This window comes from Elephas maximus, chromosome 6 (assembly GCF_024166365.1).
Source record: "Elephas maximus indicus isolate mEleMax1 chromosome 6, mEleMax1 primary haplotype, whole genome shotgun sequence".
NCBI lineage: Eukaryota > Metazoa > Chordata > Mammalia > Proboscidea > Elephantidae > Elephas > Elephas maximus.
The window spans coordinates 116,504,110-116,521,116 of record NC_064824.1 but is presented as its reverse complement, the minus strand read 5'-3'; the positions used below and the strand labels follow the sequence as shown (position 1 = coordinate 116,521,116).

The following is a 17,007-nucleotide window of genomic DNA, read 5'->3' as shown; positions in this document are numbered from 1 at the left end:
TAAGGTCACCTATTATCAAATCTAGGACTGGGAGGCGCCAGACTGCCTCGTGGAAGAAGAGAAGGAAGTGGCTAACTGGCCCCAGAGAAAGTGCAGACTCGTCAGCACCGGCTCTTGCTCTTTGTCAAGGAGACTGACTAGTAGCACTTTAGTTGAGTTTGAACTGCAGGCCCTGATAAATTTCACTCTAGGGCACTGAGTGGGCCATGGTCTGCCGTCTTTGAGAAATCATGGGAAATGGATTGACAGCCTTGGTTTTCAATAGGCAATGGGGTAAGAGTAAAATAATAATAATAAAAAACAAACCTGTTGCCATCACGACTCATAGGGATCCTGTAGGACAGAGTAGAATTGCCCCATAGTGTTTTTGAGGAGCAGATGGTGGACTTTTTGGTTAGCACCTGAACTCTTAACCACTGTGCCACCAGGGCTCTTGGGCATTGCATTCCTGAGAAGATCCCCAGAGCAGAGGGAGGCTTGCAATTCCAATTTGTGCAATACCTAGGGTTATTTAGTCCCCAGAGGGGGAGTATGGGGCCAGGGGCAGGATGGCGATGAGAACCAAATGGACTCAGTTCCTATTGCTGTCCGAAATAGAACTAGTAGGTGGAGGCTGTTCTAAAGGGGAGGGATTTAGGTATAAGAGCTTTCTTCTACCTGAAGTGGCCCAGTGGGGCAGTCTCGGGGACTCAATGTCCTGTCACTTGAAACACATACTCACTAACATGGATTAGGTGTAAGGCAGGGTGGCGACAGGGGATCCCCTCCCTGGGGGAGTTTGGGCCCATTGAGGTCCTGCCCTGAGGCTGGGCCGAGGAGGGATGTAGTCCCCAGAGTGTGCTGAACACCTCTCCTGAAACCCCCACTAGCAGAGGTCCCTGGGAGATGCCCTAGCAGGGTGTACACAGGGCTCTGGCCAGAGTGGGGAACAGAGAGAGCGATATTGTGGAAACGAATTAGGTGCTGGACTTTGGTGTTCTGACCAGCGGTAGCCTTGGGGTTCAGGGAAGGGAGCGATCATTATGTCCTGGGACTACTGGACAAGTCCCCCTCCTCTTCCAAGTCCGATTTAAGATTTGAGCAAATAGAAGAAAGGAGCGAAGAAGGAGGGAGGGTGTTCTAGAAGGTGACAGGCTGAAACTTGTGGGGGGTTGGGTAGGACATTGGTACGCCTTACCGAGCCTGATGGGGCAAATCCAGTGTAAATATTTTTGGCCAGTCTGCCCTTGCTGGAGGGGGGGTCTGCAATCCTGTTTCACCAGGGTCTGAGCACGTCCCTGGTGGCCCTGGCTCGGGGAGGTGGTGGGAAGAGCTTGAGTGCAGGAAGGAGGCTGGAGTGAGCGTGGCTGTGTGGTGGGCAGTGAGGAGCTGTGAGCAGAGAAGGGGCGTCAATGGGGCTGGCTGGAGGAGGAAGAGGCTGGAGAATGGAGGAGTCCAAAGCCAGGCTGGGGAACTTGAACTTGTTCTGCTAAGTGCTAAGGGCCATTATGGATGCTTGAGTGGGGGAGTGATCCAAAGCAGGGTTTTGAAGCTGGAGTCTGGCTGCCAGCTGCAGGGTGGCTTGAGGGGAGGGGCTGCCAGGAGGCTGCAGGCCAGACCAGATGAGGCTGGTGCAGAAACTCAGGCAGTGTGGGGAGGATTTAGGTGAAGGCAGCCAGAGGGCCATGGCGGGGGGGCCTAGGGAAGCACAGACTTGCAGCCCCTGGTTGAGTGGGGCAGGAGAACAGCATCCACCGGGAGTATGGCAAGAGGGGGCCAGGGCTGGAGAGTGTGGGCGAGCCATCCCAAGGAGGAGGTGCCCACTGGTGCCCAGCTTCAGCCAGGATTTGGGTGCTGGGTCCCTGTCCCTTGGGGTGACTTGGAGGTGGAGGAGTGGGTTTACCCAGGCCCCTCCCCCCAGCTGGAGGATGCAGGGAGAATCAGGCATAACTTTCCACTTAATCACGTCGAGCCTATACTTTTCCTCTGGTGGCCTCAGCCTGCCTGGGAGAGGATGTGACCCCTGGAGTCACTGAACCCAAACACTTTGGGGACCAGGCTCTGGCTGCATGCTTCCCCCCCACCCCTGCCTGGCCCCACCCCTGCCTACTCAGTACCCTGCCTCCAGTCCCTTGCTGTCTTTGCTGATGTCCTGCCACCCCCGCCCGCCCCCACCACCATTAACTCCCCCTTCTTCAAGACGGTGGGAAGCAGCATGGAGGGGGGCACGTAGGCTTTGGAGGTGCAGACCTGAGCTCACATTGAGCGGCTTGTGCTCAGCATTCCTGTAAACTCAGTTTCCACATTTGTCAAAGGGGCTCAGAGCACCTCCTTCCAGGGTCCTGTGGCAACTAGATGAGATCGTGCCCGAAGAGGCAGAGGCCGTGTGTTTTCTTCCTCCTGCTGCTGCTGCTGCGCTCGTTGTGTTACTGTGGAGCACCCTACCTTGAAGGGCTGTCGGATGGGCCATGCCTGTTACATGCCTTTGCACTGCCCGCCACTCTCCCACTTAGTGCCCTGTAAGTGGCGTTTCCCTGCCTTTCCCTTCGCTTTCAGCCTCGTCCTTGGATCTGCCTAGGGTTCTATTTTTGGAACAAGCGAGCTTGGAATAACTTTCTTTGAGCCCTGTCGCCGAGGACATTCCAGCTCCCACCGGCCCTGACCACCCACTCCCACCTCCTGTCTCTCCTGATGCTGAGGGTGACCTCACAGTTCATCACCATGGCAGTAGCTGTGATGTCACGGGGTCTTCTTGGCCTGAAAGCTGCCTGGATTCCAGGCCTCCCAGGGGGCAAGAGTGGGGAAAGCTGGAGGGGGTGGAAGGGGGGAGGGCGTGAGGAATTTCTGGACGGAATGTTCCTCTGGAGGCTGAGTCCGCATTCTGCACACCCTCCCCCCTCCCCCCACAGCCCTGGGCTCTGGCCTGGGCACCTCCCCCACCCCCTATAGCTCTCTGCCTTTTCCTTCTTCCCAAACAGCAGCCCACAGATACATTTTTCTCCAGCCCACCCTCCCTGCAGGCCACCAGCCTGTCCTATAGGATGAATCTTCAGGCAGTCTTCACAGCAGTCCCCCAGCCCCCGGCAGACTGCCCCTCCCCTGGCTCTCACATTGGGGGTCGGTCAAGTAAGTGCATGAAACCCTGGTGATGTAGTGGTTAAGTGCTATGGCTGCTAACCAAGAAGTCGGCAGTTCGAATCCATCAGGCGCTCCTTGGAAACTCTATGTGGCAGTTCTACTCTGTCCTGTAGGGCTGCTATGAGTTGGAATCGACTCGACGGCAGTGGGTTTGGTTTTTTGGGTTTTTGGAGAGGGCATGTTGGTCCTTACTTTGGAAAAAAAAAAAAATTGAGGAAAGGAAGTGCAGCTTCCCTTCTCCACCCTGTGGTTCCCAGCCTGTCAAATTCAGGAAGTTCTCTCTGATGTCTGATCTCAGTCCCTCCGACTGCAGCCCATTTCCTACTCTTCCTCTGGAAGTGTATTGAAGAAGTTGCTTCCTACTGGGGCCTGAGACAGAAGGGCTGCTGCAATTAGTCTTTTAGGCTCAGAAAAGCTTGTTCCAAACAGCAGAGCAGTTGATTAAGGGTAGGAAAAATGGAAGACCATTGCCAGGGAGCAAAGGGATAGCCTGAAGGGAATGTAAGGGCTCAGTTGTGGTGAAGTGAACTCTCATTCATTGTGACCTTTGTGTGTCAGAGTACAACTGCTCCATAGGGTTTTCAGTGGCTGATTTTTTTTTTGGAAGTAGATTGCCAGGCCTTTCTTCTGAGGTGCCTCTGGGTGGACTTGAACCTCTAACTTTTGGTTAGTTTCCAAGCGTGTTAACTAGTTGCACCACTCGTAACCTTGGGAAAGTTACTTGATCTCTGGGAGCCTCAGTTTCCCCAACTGTCAACCTCACAGGACAGCGACGAGGATGATGATCAGGAAGGCACAGAGCCTAATACTGTTCCCAGGGCATTGTTACACCTGGTGCGTAATTGCGATTGCATTAACATGATGAAGAGGTGTCTCCATACCAGGCAAGCGAGGCTCCTGGGGTGCCAGATTTGGGGAGGCACTCTCTCTTAGGATCACACAGGTGCACTTGCAGGAACGTGAGCGAGAGTGCCTCCTTGTTTGTACCCAAGGGGCCTCACTTGCTTCACCCAGTTTCTGCCCTGCTCCAGCCTCTGGGGTTGGCGACCTATGAGCAGAGGGATCCACAAAGAGCAAGGCTTGGCCTTCCAGTAGCTCCAGGTCCAAATCGTACCCCCTGCTCCCAAGCTGGATCCAGAGAGGCTGTGCGCCAGCTGCCCTCAGCTTTGGAAAGCCTGGGGTCCCCTTAAGACCAAGCTTTGTCCTGGGCCTGGGTAGTGGGGTGGGAACAGATGGGGGGTGGCTCTTCCAGCTGGGCTCCATCTGCTTTATCCTTCTGCGCTGAGCCTGAGGGGAAGGAAAGAGCTCTTGGGAGGAGCCCAGCTGACCCTGCCTGCAGGTTGGCTGGGGACCGAGCATAGGGCCTGGAGATGAGCTTGGTGGTGGACTTTCCAAGGCCCTGACCCTGCCACTCACCTCCCAAGAGCCTGGGCAGGTCAGTCATACCTGTCTGTACCTGCTTCCCCATCTGTGAAACAGGGAGATGGATGAGATGATGTCTGAAGTCTCTCTCAGAGCTGGTGTTCTACAGAGTGATGTGTGAGGATGCTGTGTGTGTTTGGGGGAGAGGGACGTGCAGAAAGGTCTTGGCACCCAGCAGAGCACAAACATGAAAGTCAGGGGCCTCGGTTACAAAGGGTCCTAGCTGTGCTGAGTGGATGCTGAGCATGTGGGGGTGGCAGGGAAGATAAGGAAGGGCTCTCTTCATTTATGCATTCAGCAAGTATTTCCTGAGGGCCTGCAGTGTGCCAGGTACTGTTCTGGGCTCTGGGGGGTAAGAAGAACTTACATTAAGTGGGGGAGTCAAGTTCTAAACGAGATAAATAAACTGTAGGGTGTGTTGGAGAGATGAATTAGAAGAGGAGAAATTAACCAGGGAGGGAGTAGAAAGTATGCGTGTGTGTCTGCATGGGGGCGGGGTTTGTGGTTGAAGGTGGGGTGATAGTTGTAGTCTAGTGAGTCCTTAGGAGTTCCTAGGTGGCATAAAGGGTTTGGCTACTAACTGAAAGGTTGGTGGTTCAAACCTACCCAGAGGTGCCTTGGAAGAAAGGCCTGACAAACTGCCTTCAAAAGGTTGCAGCCATGAAAACCCTATGGAGTGCAGTTCTATTCTGGAGCTCATGGCATCGCCATGAGTCGGAATGGACCAGGCAACTGGAAATTGAGTCCTAGCCTGTAGAGCTCTAGGGTTGCTGTCTCAGAAGTCCACAGTTCCAGGTGGCCTAGAAGCTTCCAGATGGCCCCAGCCTCCCTGCAAGATAGAGGGTAGGGGCAGCCCCAGGGGAGAACCTGCACTCAAGTTGCTGTACTAACCCCTTGCCTTTTTCATTCCCAAGAGCCCCAGAGCTGGCAGCAGTGGTCACTGCCATAGTAGAAATGTTGGGAAACAGGGCAACAGGACTTTAGTCCCTGGAGGACATGGGGTGGAGCAGCGGGATGGGGCGTGTAGCAGGCATGCTGGGCTGTGTTTGCAAACACGGCAGCTGAGCTCTGGGGGTTTAGTTTGGGAGAGGCTTTGGGAAATTTTTAGCTCCTCAGAAAGCATCTCGACCAGTAAGTTGAATTGAAGGCAATTGATGGCTGGCAAGCTCTGACCTGTGGCTGGCCTCCAGACAGGGGGCTGGGGGTGGAGCAGAGGGGCGGGGGCAGAGGGGGCGGTGCTCAGCCGATTGCTGGCCGGAAGAGAGAGTTGCTCTAGCACTGCTGAGGCTTGTGGTTTCTAATATTGACTCGGCTCCCTGGTCTGGATCACGCCAGACTGGGAGGGGTAGACAGGATGGGCCAGGAGAGGGCCTGGGCCTTGGGGGCGTTTGGGGTGATGATACCTGCAGGGTGGAGATGATAAATAATAGCATGTGTTGAGAACTCAGTGTGTGGCAGGCTTTGTTCTTCGTGCTCTATGTGCTTTATCTCACTGGAACCTGACAAACTAACCTTGTGCAGTAAGTACGGCTGAGGAGCAGGATAAAGGCCCTGCCGCTGGGGGTTACGCAGTGAGTTAGCAGCAGAGTCAGGATGTAAACCCAGGCGGTCTGCTGTCAGTGTTTGTTATGCCAAAGAAACAAACAAAATAAACCCAACCAGTTGCCGAGGCGTCGATTCCAACTCATGGCAACCCCACGTGTGCCAGAGCAGAACCGTGCTCCATAGGTTTTTCATGGCTGATTTTTTGGATGTGTATTGCCAGGCCTTTCTTCTGAGGCACATCTGGGTGTGCTTGAACTGCCGACCTTTGCGTTAAGCATCCAAGAGCATAACTGTTGGCACCACTCAGGACTCCAGGCTTGTTGGAGTGGTCCTAAGAGTGTGATCCTGGGGCCAGCAGGTCAGCATCACCTGGCAGCTTGTTAGGAATGCAAATTCTCCCACCTCCCTCTAGACATATTGAATCAGAAGTTTGGGGAGGGGCCACCTGTGTCTCAACAAGCCTTCGGGGTGGGGTCGGGGGGGATTCTGATGCAGCTCAAATCTGAGGCCCAGTGGCCTTGAGTTTGGGGCCAGCTAGGAGGCTTTACCCAGAAGAGAGTGGGGACAGTCGTGGTTCTGTGATGGAATTCTTGCCTTCCATGCGGGACGCCCGGGTTGGATTCCCGGCCAATGCACCGCATATGCAGCTATCACCCGTCCATCAGCGGAGGCTTATATGTTGCTATGATGCTGAACAGGTTTCGGTGGAGCTTCCAGACTGAGACAGACTAGGAAGAAAAGCCTGGCAATCTGCTTTTAAAAATCAGCCAGTGAAAACCCTATGGTTCACAATGATCCGATCCCACTGTGCGCAGGGTAGACCTGAGTCAGGGGTTGCCTCCACTTTAGATAACAACAACCTGGAAGAGAGGAGGAGGGCTCTTCAGGGACCAGGCCGGGGCAGGCACTTGAGGGTTATGAAGCTGGGAAGAGCTACGCTGGGGGGTAGGGAGGAAGGTTGGGGTGGGCTGACACTGTTGTAGAGGACTCACCCAGGCTGGATCCTGAGGGGAGTGATGGGTGGAGATGAGGGGGAATTTGAAAATGAGCTGGGAACTTCTTTGGGATTGGGATTAGCAGACAGCCCCCAGAGCTCCTGGCACTCAGGGCTCATGCAGCCTGCCTGTGGCAGGGACCCTCTAGGACTTCCCTGCGTGCATTTCCCAGTGGGCTCATTCGCTCCCTGCCCAGGGGCCTGTGGCTCAGGAGGGAGACTCTGGAGGTACATGGGGTGGGTTTAGGGTTCAGCTCCTGGAATGGAGGTTGTTGGGGGAATGTGGTATTTTTATTCCTTCTCCAGAGCCATCCTCAGACTGCAGGTGGAGAGAGGAGGGTATATGGGGGAGTGGATGGGAGGGGCTGATGTGTCTCCCCCACCCTCCGCCTTCCCACTCCTTTCCTGGACCCTGTTCTCCCTCTACCATCTCCACCTGTCTCAGTCCTGAACTCCTTAGGAAGTTTCATCCCCTGGAAAGAAGTTTTGGCCTTAGTATCTCTTCTTCCAGGCCAAGGGGTAAATGAGTCTGGGCCATTTCCAGAAAGAATACTACCACACTCAGCTTAGCCCGTTTTCTTCTTCCATGCCCCTCTTGGCCTAGCCCTCCTCTCTGGATGCCAGAGCCTTTCGAGGTCATTCTGTCCATTCCCGTGCCTTCAGACATGAACAGCTTGTCCCTCAGGTCCCAGGGATGGTTTGGGGAGCAGGGTGTTTCTCATCCTGAGGTGCTCTGTCTTAAACCGTATCCGTGCTCAGCTTTGCAAAGGCTTGTTTCATAACCTTTGCAGTTGTGTCCATGTCCACCTGTGTGATTCAGCTACCGGAGACCCACGTTCCGAGTTGGAAATGGCCACATGGTCCTTGGCTGGTCTGGAGAATCATGAGGTGGACCTGAAATAGGAAGATTCACTTCCTGCTGTCGGCGGTGAGGGGGAGGCAAGGAACCCGCTTTTTGGGATGCCTTTAATAGGAGGTCGTTCTGTTGGCCTGAGCAGAGGAAGGATGGCGCTAGCATGAGGGACAGGATCAGTCATAAGTGTTTATTGATGGCCCGCTGGTCATGAATTGTGGTCTCTGGCACGAGGAAGCTTGCAACTGAGTTGTTCACAAAGCTGTGAATCTGTTTCGGAGAAAAAAAAGCAGGTGGAAATAGAATCACGAATAAAACAGTGGTTGGGGAAACAAGACATATCCCCACAGTGATATTAGTGATAACTAAAGACCAGGTAAGAGATACAGACATCGAGGCTTATTGGAGCTCAGAGGGGCCAGAGAGAGCCCCCCCTGACTGGGGTGTTCAGGGAGGGCTTCAAGGAGGAGAAGAGCTCACAGGAAAAGAGGGGACACCATTCCACAGGCAAAGGCCTGGATGTGGGGATAAGCCAGGAGGGTTTCAGAGACAGGTCTGGATAGAAGAGAGCTTTTGTGCATCGAAACTGAGGTCTGCAAGGGAACTGGGCCAGTGGTGGGGTGGGGACCTTGAATATCCACTGGAGAATCAGGACTCTGTTTGGCCTGTCTCCTCCCAGGCTGCTGATGGTGTGCAGAGAGCACGTATCATAGAGTCCCAAGCCTGGAGTTCAAATCCTAGTGTCTTTGTTACTAGATGATGACTTTGGGTGGCTCATTTAACTTCCCTGAACCTGAGTCTCCTTGTCTGAAAAGTGGGGCTGAAAGGTAATAATGGCACCTGCCTCAGTGGGTCCTTCTTGTGAAGAAGCCATCAGTGTAGGTGAAAATGGCGGGTGTCCTTTTCATTGCTCCTTGTTCCTTTTTGAGGGGTCAGAGACTGTGTTTCAGAGGCAAAGTGCCGGGCGTCTACATGGGTCCCTGGTGAAGTCTATAGAACCGGATGGTTCTAGTCCCCATGGGATTGTGTTTCATTTGCCAAACTCTGCCTCCGAGGCTTGGGACAAGCCAGGCTATGCCTGAGTCTTGGATTGGTATCACTGTCCCCTGCCTGAGGAGGCGTTTTGCCTGTCATAGACACTGGTCCTGGGGAGAGAGCCAGTCCTGGGACCTGTGACCTCACACCGTTTTCTCTCTTTGTCCACAGCCCATCAACCCCGAGAGTGCACAGAAACATGTAGTGGACACGGTGAGTGATAGCAGGAGTGGCTGGGTGGGGACAACAGCATGGCCAAGGGTGGGGAGGCCGGAAAACAGACGGCGGATTTGGAGGAAAGCGAAGAGATGTGTTTGGGGAACTCCTTCTGGAGTAGATTTGGGGAACTTGGGGGGAAGCGGGTCACGTTTGGAGCTGGGCATCTGACCATGCCTGTGTGTTCGGAAATGGGTTGCTAGGGAACTAGGCAGGCAGAGGGGAGGGGCAGGGGTGGCAGCTGAGAGGAGAAAGCAGTGGGGAAATGTGGGCTTCTCTTTAATTGGGGTTTTTTTTTTTTCTTTAAATATGCAGAAAGTGAGAAAGCGGGCAGAACTTTCCAAACAGAGCTTTCTGACTTAGCAGAGAGATAGACATTTCCTCAAGGCTGCACGGGAGAGGAAGGGAAGAAAGGTGGCAGGTCCTGAAGTGGGGAAACTAGGTTAGCAGCTTAGCGGCGTCTCCTGGCATTGGCTGGCATGCGACCATGGGCTTTGAGTTGGAGGGCTTGGGTTCAAATCCTGACTCCACCAAGGTTCTAATTGTGTGACTGTAGGTAAGTCACAAGGCTGTCTAAGCCACAGTTTTCTCATCTGCAAAATGGGAATAATAGTATCTGCACAGATGTGATTGTGAGACACAAGCTAGAGGGTCTCGTTATCTCTGAGGGGCATTTAACAGACAAAGAAATATTAAACAAACACAGCCCCCTCCCAGGTCCCTCTGCCAACGCTCCCCTCCCCCACCCTGCCAAACCCAGCAGGTGATAAACCTGGGTGCCTTTTGCTTATTTTCCTTGACTCCCCTCTCTGACTGCCTTTTCTTTCTTTGTCTACAGGGAGAAGGAGACTTCCGGGGTGGAAACACACAGAAAAGCGTTGAAGAAGACGTAAGTAGGGGGGCAGGTGATGGGGTGGGGCCGGCCTGGTGGTCGGGTCTCCCCTGTAGAAGGGATCGGGTCTCCCCTATAGAAGGGATCGGGAGCAGGCTCCGTTTGCATGCAGTCTGGTCCGCGGCCGTGGCCTTGGCCTACAGCTAAGTTGAATCCAGAGCTCATTCGCTCATCACTTTGCCAGACCTCAGTGCTCCAGGGTGAGGGGGGAGGAGAGAAGCAGGCATGCTGTGTGAGGCCTGGCTTGGTGATAAGCAGTCCCAGAAGGCAATCTCGAAATGGGCAAAACCCACAGCCAGAGGACTAAGGTCGGAGATGAAGAAGGACCCCTAGACTCTTAGGGGGTCATTATACTTAGAGAAACTCTCTGTACTTCTTCAGAGAGAAGAGTCTTTGAAATTGAGAAAATCCTCTGAGTGTTTTAAATGCCATTGATTCAGGATGAAGCTGGGAGACACGCTCATTGATCCCCCTGGACTCCTCCTGCCTTGAATTCTTGGTGGGGGGCAAATGGGCCATTTCTTTAAATGAAGGGAGCCAGAGAAGGGCAGAGGGGCTCTCCCAGGTCCCTGCTTTGAGCAATGTTTGTGTCTCGCTTGTCTTCACACCCAGGGGCAGACCCCAACAAAGTCGGGCTCTCCTCTGGCTTCCCTTTCTTCTCTGACGACCTGCCCCCACACTGGCCCCTCCACCCTTGATGTCCAGATCTCCAGAAGAACAGGGAGTGGTTTTGGCGGTTGGCACAGGGGGAGCCGTTGATGGCATGAGGCCCTATCATCTGACAGCTGCCTGACCCACGGTGGGGGGCCCGGAGGGCGGTGCTGGGAGGAGAAGGAGGAGGCCACTCCTGTAGACAGCCGCACTCTAGGGTGAGGCCACTGCCCCTGCAGCTGCCACACTGCCCTGGGCAGCCGTGCACGCCAGCTTGCAGAGCGGAGGCATCCTGAGGGCCACACGGGGCCCTGCAGGAGGGGAGGGAGCATGGCTCTCAAGTTAGCAGGGAAGGCCCTGTTGAAGGTAGGCAGGAGTTCCTCAGGGCACTGGGTACATCAAGTGCTGGGGAGGGTCCCCTGTGTGGGCGTGTGATATTTCGGGGGCTGGGGTGAGGGGAGAAACTAATTTTTCTGTGTGTAACTACTAAAAAAAAAAAAAAAAGAAAGAAAGAAAGAAACCAAACCTGTTGCTATTGAGTCGATTTTGACTCATAGCGACTCTATAGGACAGAGTAGAACTGCCCCATAGCATTAAATGACTTAATGCACACGAAGCATGTAACATGCGCTCAATAAATGTTAGCCGTTCTCACTACTGTTATTTTGACTAAAGGCCAGAAACTGGTCTGGGTATTTCTAGATCCTATGATACCCCACTATGCCAGATGCTATGACCCCATTTTATACATGAGGAAACAAAGGCTCGGAGTGGCCAAGAACTACATGAATGCCTTCTCCATTCCTTCCTGGGATCACTGCTTGAATCTGATGGTAGCCAGGATTCCTAATCCATGTCTGGGGAACAGGGTGACCATGTGGGAGCCAAGCCCATCGGCCAGTAGTCTGGGCCTGCTTATAATCCAAGCCCAAGAGCTACTTGCTCCCCGCTTCCCCAGCCTGGGCCAGACTGATCCTGTGAGCAGTGGCTGCAGCAGGAGAGAGTGAAGTCAGACATCATGACATCATGAAGAACTTTTTGACCACGAGGGTGTATATGACCTTGGTCCTGGGGAAGAGGTGGCCCTTTAATTGGGACTGGAGGGTGTTTTTTTTTTTTTAGGAAAAGAAAGTTTTATTGATCTGGGATATGCGTGTCTGCGTGTGTGTGTGTATGCTTGTGTGTGTGCTTGTGTGTGCATACGTGTGGGATGGGTAAGGGTGGCTAGTGTCTTGTCTGGATTTAGGAAAAGGGACAAGATGAGTTTTGGGCTAGTTAGTCTAGCTAAAGGATCACATGAAGGGCGAAGTGAGTGAGTGAGCAGATTCCAGGATGGCCCGTGTACTGCAAAGGAGAAAGACCTTTTTAAGGGTCCCAGATGTGTGGTCCAGGTCAAGGGGCCCCAGATTCATTGAGTCAGTCCCCTGGCCCAGCCAGTGGGCTTTCCGGCAGTCAGTCCACCGTGGACAAGGAGAACCCGTTTGGAGGCCACCTTGTTGTAACCCTGGGCTGCTGCTGTGATAACGTGCGTGTTTGTTGAGATGTTTTCCTGTCTCTGGCCCATGGCCCGGGCCTCACAGGGCAGGAGTGGCTATTTTCCTCCTGCAGAGTTGGTGTGTAGTAGAGTTTGCAGATGGTGTGCTATGTCGTACTTTGTTTTGGAAAAATCCAGGCTGGTGGGCAGGAAGGAGAGGGGAAGGGGTGTGGATGGAGGGGCTGGGGCGGGGGTTGGCCACAGCCCCCAGAGGAGATGTCGGAATGGGGATGGGCCCCTGACGTAGATTGTTCCCCAGTCTCAGGCTGCCTGGCGTGGCCCCTAGTGTTCACTTACAGACCCTCCTCCCGACTGTGCCCCCTAGGGACTGGAGTTCAGGAAACGGATTTTCTTCTGGTCCAGAGCTGTGGTGTTTGTCTGTGGACCTCAAAGGAAGGCAGGACTCTTCCCACACAGGCACTGCTCCAATCCTGCCCTGCCCAAATCCTGGGGCTCCTGCGTCTTGCTGTGTAGGGGGAAGAAAGGCAGGAATAACCGAGTATGGGGTCACGGACCTTGAGCCACCCAGAGAATGTCTGAGTGGTGATCAGCTGCTCTCACCTAAGTGAGGACCAAGCAAAAAGAATTGGCTGGATCTGTAGCAGTAAGGGTGAGGGTCAGGTACCAGGAGGAACTTCTTGATGGTGAGAACAGTGAGACACTGGGTGTTTTGGGGAGGCTGTAGAACCTTCTTGCATAGGTGTCCTTTCAGTAAAGGAGAGACCATGTTTTGGTGATGAGGACAGCGGAGAATTCTGCCTGGGGTCAGGGAGTTGGACCAAGTTCTGTTATTGATCTCTGTTTTGGGAAGAGCTGTGAGGAAGTTCAAAGTCATGTGGGTAAAGGGCTTCGAGAGCCCCAAAGAGGAAAAGAGTGGGAATGGAGGCAAAGAGGAGTCCTGGGTATTCTGAATGGTTAACACCTTGGCTGCTAACCGAGAGGTTGGAGGTTCAAGCCCACCTAGAGGCTCCTTGGAAGAAAGGCCTGGTGGTCTGCTTTCAAAAAATCAGCCATTGAAAACCCTGTGGAGCACAGTTCTACTCTGACACACATGGGGTCACGAGTCATAGTCAACTTAATGGCAACTGTTCTTTTTAATAGGTGGAGAGTTTATTTTCCTTTTTAAAAGAAAAATCTTTGTAGTACAAAGGCCTCTAGTAATTCTCTTCGAGGGCTCTAAGTGGAGCAGGTAGGAAGCAATGTGAGCAGGGTCTTCCTGTTTTACAGATGGTAAATGAGACATAGCATATTGCTTCTCACATCAGGTCTGCTGATGAGTATCTTTCTTCCTCAGTTGAATGTTAGCTCTCTGAGGTCAGGGACCTCACCTCCTCTGTTCCTTGGTGCCTGAAACAGCACCTGGCATGCAAAGGCATCTCCCAATGAATGTTTAATGAATGAGGGAATGAACATGGTGATTGGCGGTGCAGAGATGGTGGGATGTCTCCACTCACTCCTGCCCCTCTTGAAAAAGGTATCTGTGATTCTGTGGGCTTCACCAAGCGCCCGCTGCACCTCGTGTGTGAGGTCACTGGTGTGTTTGTGAGCATTGGGGTGTGTGTGGTTTGTTTGCCCACACGCCCACCAGCCCATTCACTGTCCCCACAGGCAGCCCTGGGAGCTTGTGTGTACCAACACTGGGACATGTCCCCGCCTGTCTGTCTGCTCTCTGCCAGCAAGTATCACATGCCCCCAAACTTTGCAGAAAACAGGAAGTCCTGTCAGTTCGAGGGCAACCCAGTGATTCATCAAGGGATGACAGTCCAGCTGTTGGTCTGTCCTCCTCCTCTGCAGTGGGGTCACTGTCCAGAGCAGCTTCTTCCCCCACCTCTCGGCCCCCAGCCGGCCTGGCGGAGCAGAGAGAGCTTGGACTTTGCCTTATCACCTCTGAGGCGGCATGGCCAGACTCTGTTGGGGCCAAGTTTTTATTTATCTTCCTGGCTTTTTGGGGTGGGGAGGCTGAGGAATGTGGTGTGTTGTAATGTTTGGAAGAGGGGGGCGGAGAAACAGGAGCCAGGTCTCCTGGCGGCTCATCCCCTCGCCTTGCACCTTTGGAGGCTCCCAGCTCTCCTTGGTTCCCCAGTTCCCTTGCCAAGTCATCTCAATATGTCCCATTGTCTTCCTCCAACTCCCTGTGCCTGGACCCATTCTGCTGGCCACAGTGGCAGTCTTGGCTTCAGTTGTGGCTTCCAGTTGTTCAAAGCAGCTGTGGTGGCCTCTTCTGAAGGTGGCTGTGGATCGGCAACAGATGAAACCCCGGGGGCTATTTATAGCAGGGTGGCCCTGGGGCCTGAGCAGAGCCTCAGGCTGGGGAGGTTCAGCGACTCTTCATCAGGGCCCAGGGAATAGAGATGGATGAAGTGTTGGGTTTCTGCGTGCCTCTGGGTGGGGAGTTTTGGAACAGCCTGGTTTGGGGCTTGAAAACCAAACACAACCCCTCCTTACCTTCCCCCACCCCCTGGCCTGAGTCATGTAAACCCAAGTCCTTGGGGGCCACAGGAGATGTGGACACAGAGAAACTTTCCACCCTGACAGCACTACTTGGCTGTTTGCTCCCCTCACTGTCGCTGCTAATGCGGTTCTGTACCGGGAGGCAGCAGGCAGAGGGACGCTAGGCGGCAGCCCTCTCCAGCGAAGGCTAGATGGTGAGTCCTCCGCTTGCTGGGGCTACCCAAACCTTGGGTGGAGCTGAGAGCCAGGCTTCAGAGCCCACCCACCTCACCTCGAAGGCACTGCAGGGCCAGGGCTGAAGGGGGATCCTCTGTCTTCGGGCTCCGGCAGTCAAGCCCCACGTCTGACTGTGAATCCTGCTTGGTCAACTTCCCAAGTACTTGGGGGTGAGTCACTCCATGTCTCAGTTTCTCCCCTCCTGGCCCGTTTATGGTCCTGTCTCCTCCAAGAGATGACTGTGACTTGGTGCTGTGGATAGACTGGTTTCTAGGAGGCATGGGAGTATCTGAAAGTGCAAACGGGCTCAGAGGGCTCAGGCTGGGCCTGGGAATCTAGAAGTTGGGAGTCCTGATTCTGCATCTTGTGAGATGCCTAAAAGGATGCGTGGCTGCTGAGTGATGCAGGGTTTTGATTTTCTGTAGAGGTGAATGTTTGGTTGTCTCTCTAAGTAACTACTTTTATTTGTATTTGATGTAATACCAACAGCAATTATGACATCTGCCCTTAAAAAGCCGACTGTGTATCAGGCGAGATCCCTGGGTGGTTAATGTGCTTAGCTGCTAACCAGAGGCCCCTTGGAAGAAAAGCCTGGTGATCTACTTCCAAAAAATCAGCCGTTGAAAACCCTGTGGAGCACAGTTCTACTCTGACACAATGGGGTCACCATGAGTCTGAGTAAAATTGAAGACAACTGGTTTTTTATATGTCAGGCATTACGTGAAGGGCTTTATATGCATACTTCTCTTTAATCCTTATGACAACCCTATGAGGTTGCCCCCATTTTACACATGACGTTATAGAGGCAAAGTCACTGGAGAGGCACCCAGCGGGATTGTGGCGTCCAGACTGGAGTCTTTGCACCTCTAACCCGTGCTTTCACCACTGCTGGCCTGCTGCCCCGGGGCGTTGTGGCACAGAGGGAACAAGGACTCCAGCTGGGCCATTTTGCCTAATTTCGTACAAGTTGTCAGCCCTGGAAATGGGAACGGGTGAAAGGGAGGGCAGACAATGGGTGGTGGGTCCTTAGGGATCGCCAACATGCAGGCACACTCTCGCAGCATTGACATTGATTTTGGCTTTGGGCGGCTGTGTTGCTGCGGTCTTAGGTGCCTGGGCTGGAATGTTGGCAGAGAAGAGGATCTGAGTTTGGCCACGCCCTAGATGCCGTTGTGGACAGCTCTCGGCCGCCCGTGTCCTGCCACCCTGCCTGCTCCTCTGTAATGCTGCCACTCTTCTCTCTTTGCCCAGGGCTCCGCCAGAGTCACCCCGAGCATCCAGCCTCATCCTCCACCCATCAGGTATGCCTGGCCTACAGGGGGGATTGGGGAGAGGTGCAGACAGTGGGGTCACTGTGAGTGGGTCCCCTGATAGGGAGCTTGGGTGACTGTGAGAGCTGTGGTGAGAGGAGGCAGGCTAGAGGCCACTTGGAAATAGCCAGGTTTTCAGTTATCACTCTAAGCCTTCAGCTGGATTCTTTACCAGCCTGATCTCATTTAGTCCTGACAACAACCCCGCAAGGTAAGTCTTTTCTTCACATTTGGTACATGAAGAAGCGGAGTTTCAGAGAAGGGAAGTGACCTGTTAAAGGCCACACAACCACCAGGAGGATTTGAATTCAGGGCTAGCTGGTATCAATGCCTATGCTAGATCCCATTCCTCTCAGGAGATGGGTTGCTGATGTTGGAGGGTCATTCATAGAAGGAAAGGCCTTCATTTGGCTGGGCTGGTGGGGGTGGGGGAGAGGGGATGGACAGGGAAGCTCTGTGGCTTCCTGATGCAGAGTCTGTCCCACCCACCCCCCAGCTCCAGGCTGTCTGGCTTGGGTCCCCTCCCTCTATGCTCTCTCACCCCCTGAGCTCTTGAGATGAGTAAGAATGTCAGCTCCTCTGGCTGTGCGGAGGTGGAGCCCCAGATGGAAAGGCCCTGGTGTGTAGTTGCCCTAGAACTCCCTGCCAGCTTTCGGCAGACCTGGAGGAGGCATTTAGAGAATCCCCGCCTTCCCCTATAGCTGAGAACTGACTTGGGGCTGCTGGGTGCAAAGTGCAATGCCAAGGTTGTCCAGGTGGTGGCGCTGTTCT

At 53.8% G+C, this 17,007-nt stretch overlaps 1 protein-coding gene across 8 annotated transcripts in view; it reads left to right on the top strand.

Annotated features, from left to right (window-relative positions):
- TNS1 (tensin 1) overlaps positions 1-17,007 on the top strand; it is a 254,365-nt gene that overhangs the window by 133,046 nt on the left and 104,312 nt on the right. For 7 of the 8 annotated variants that reach the window (XM_049888124.1, XM_049888125.1, XM_049888126.1 and 4 more), the window contains 3 exons: positions 9,138-9,179; positions 10,021-10,071; positions 16,178-16,227. In XM_049888124.1, the coding sequence (XP_049744081.1) occupies positions 9,138-9,179; positions 10,021-10,071; positions 16,178-16,227 (143 nt within the window). Of the gene's footprint in view, positions 1-9,137; positions 9,180-10,020; positions 10,072-11,192; positions 15,097-16,177; positions 16,228-17,007 lie in introns of those variants that run through there. The other variant, XM_049888130.1, reaches the window with a different exon arrangement.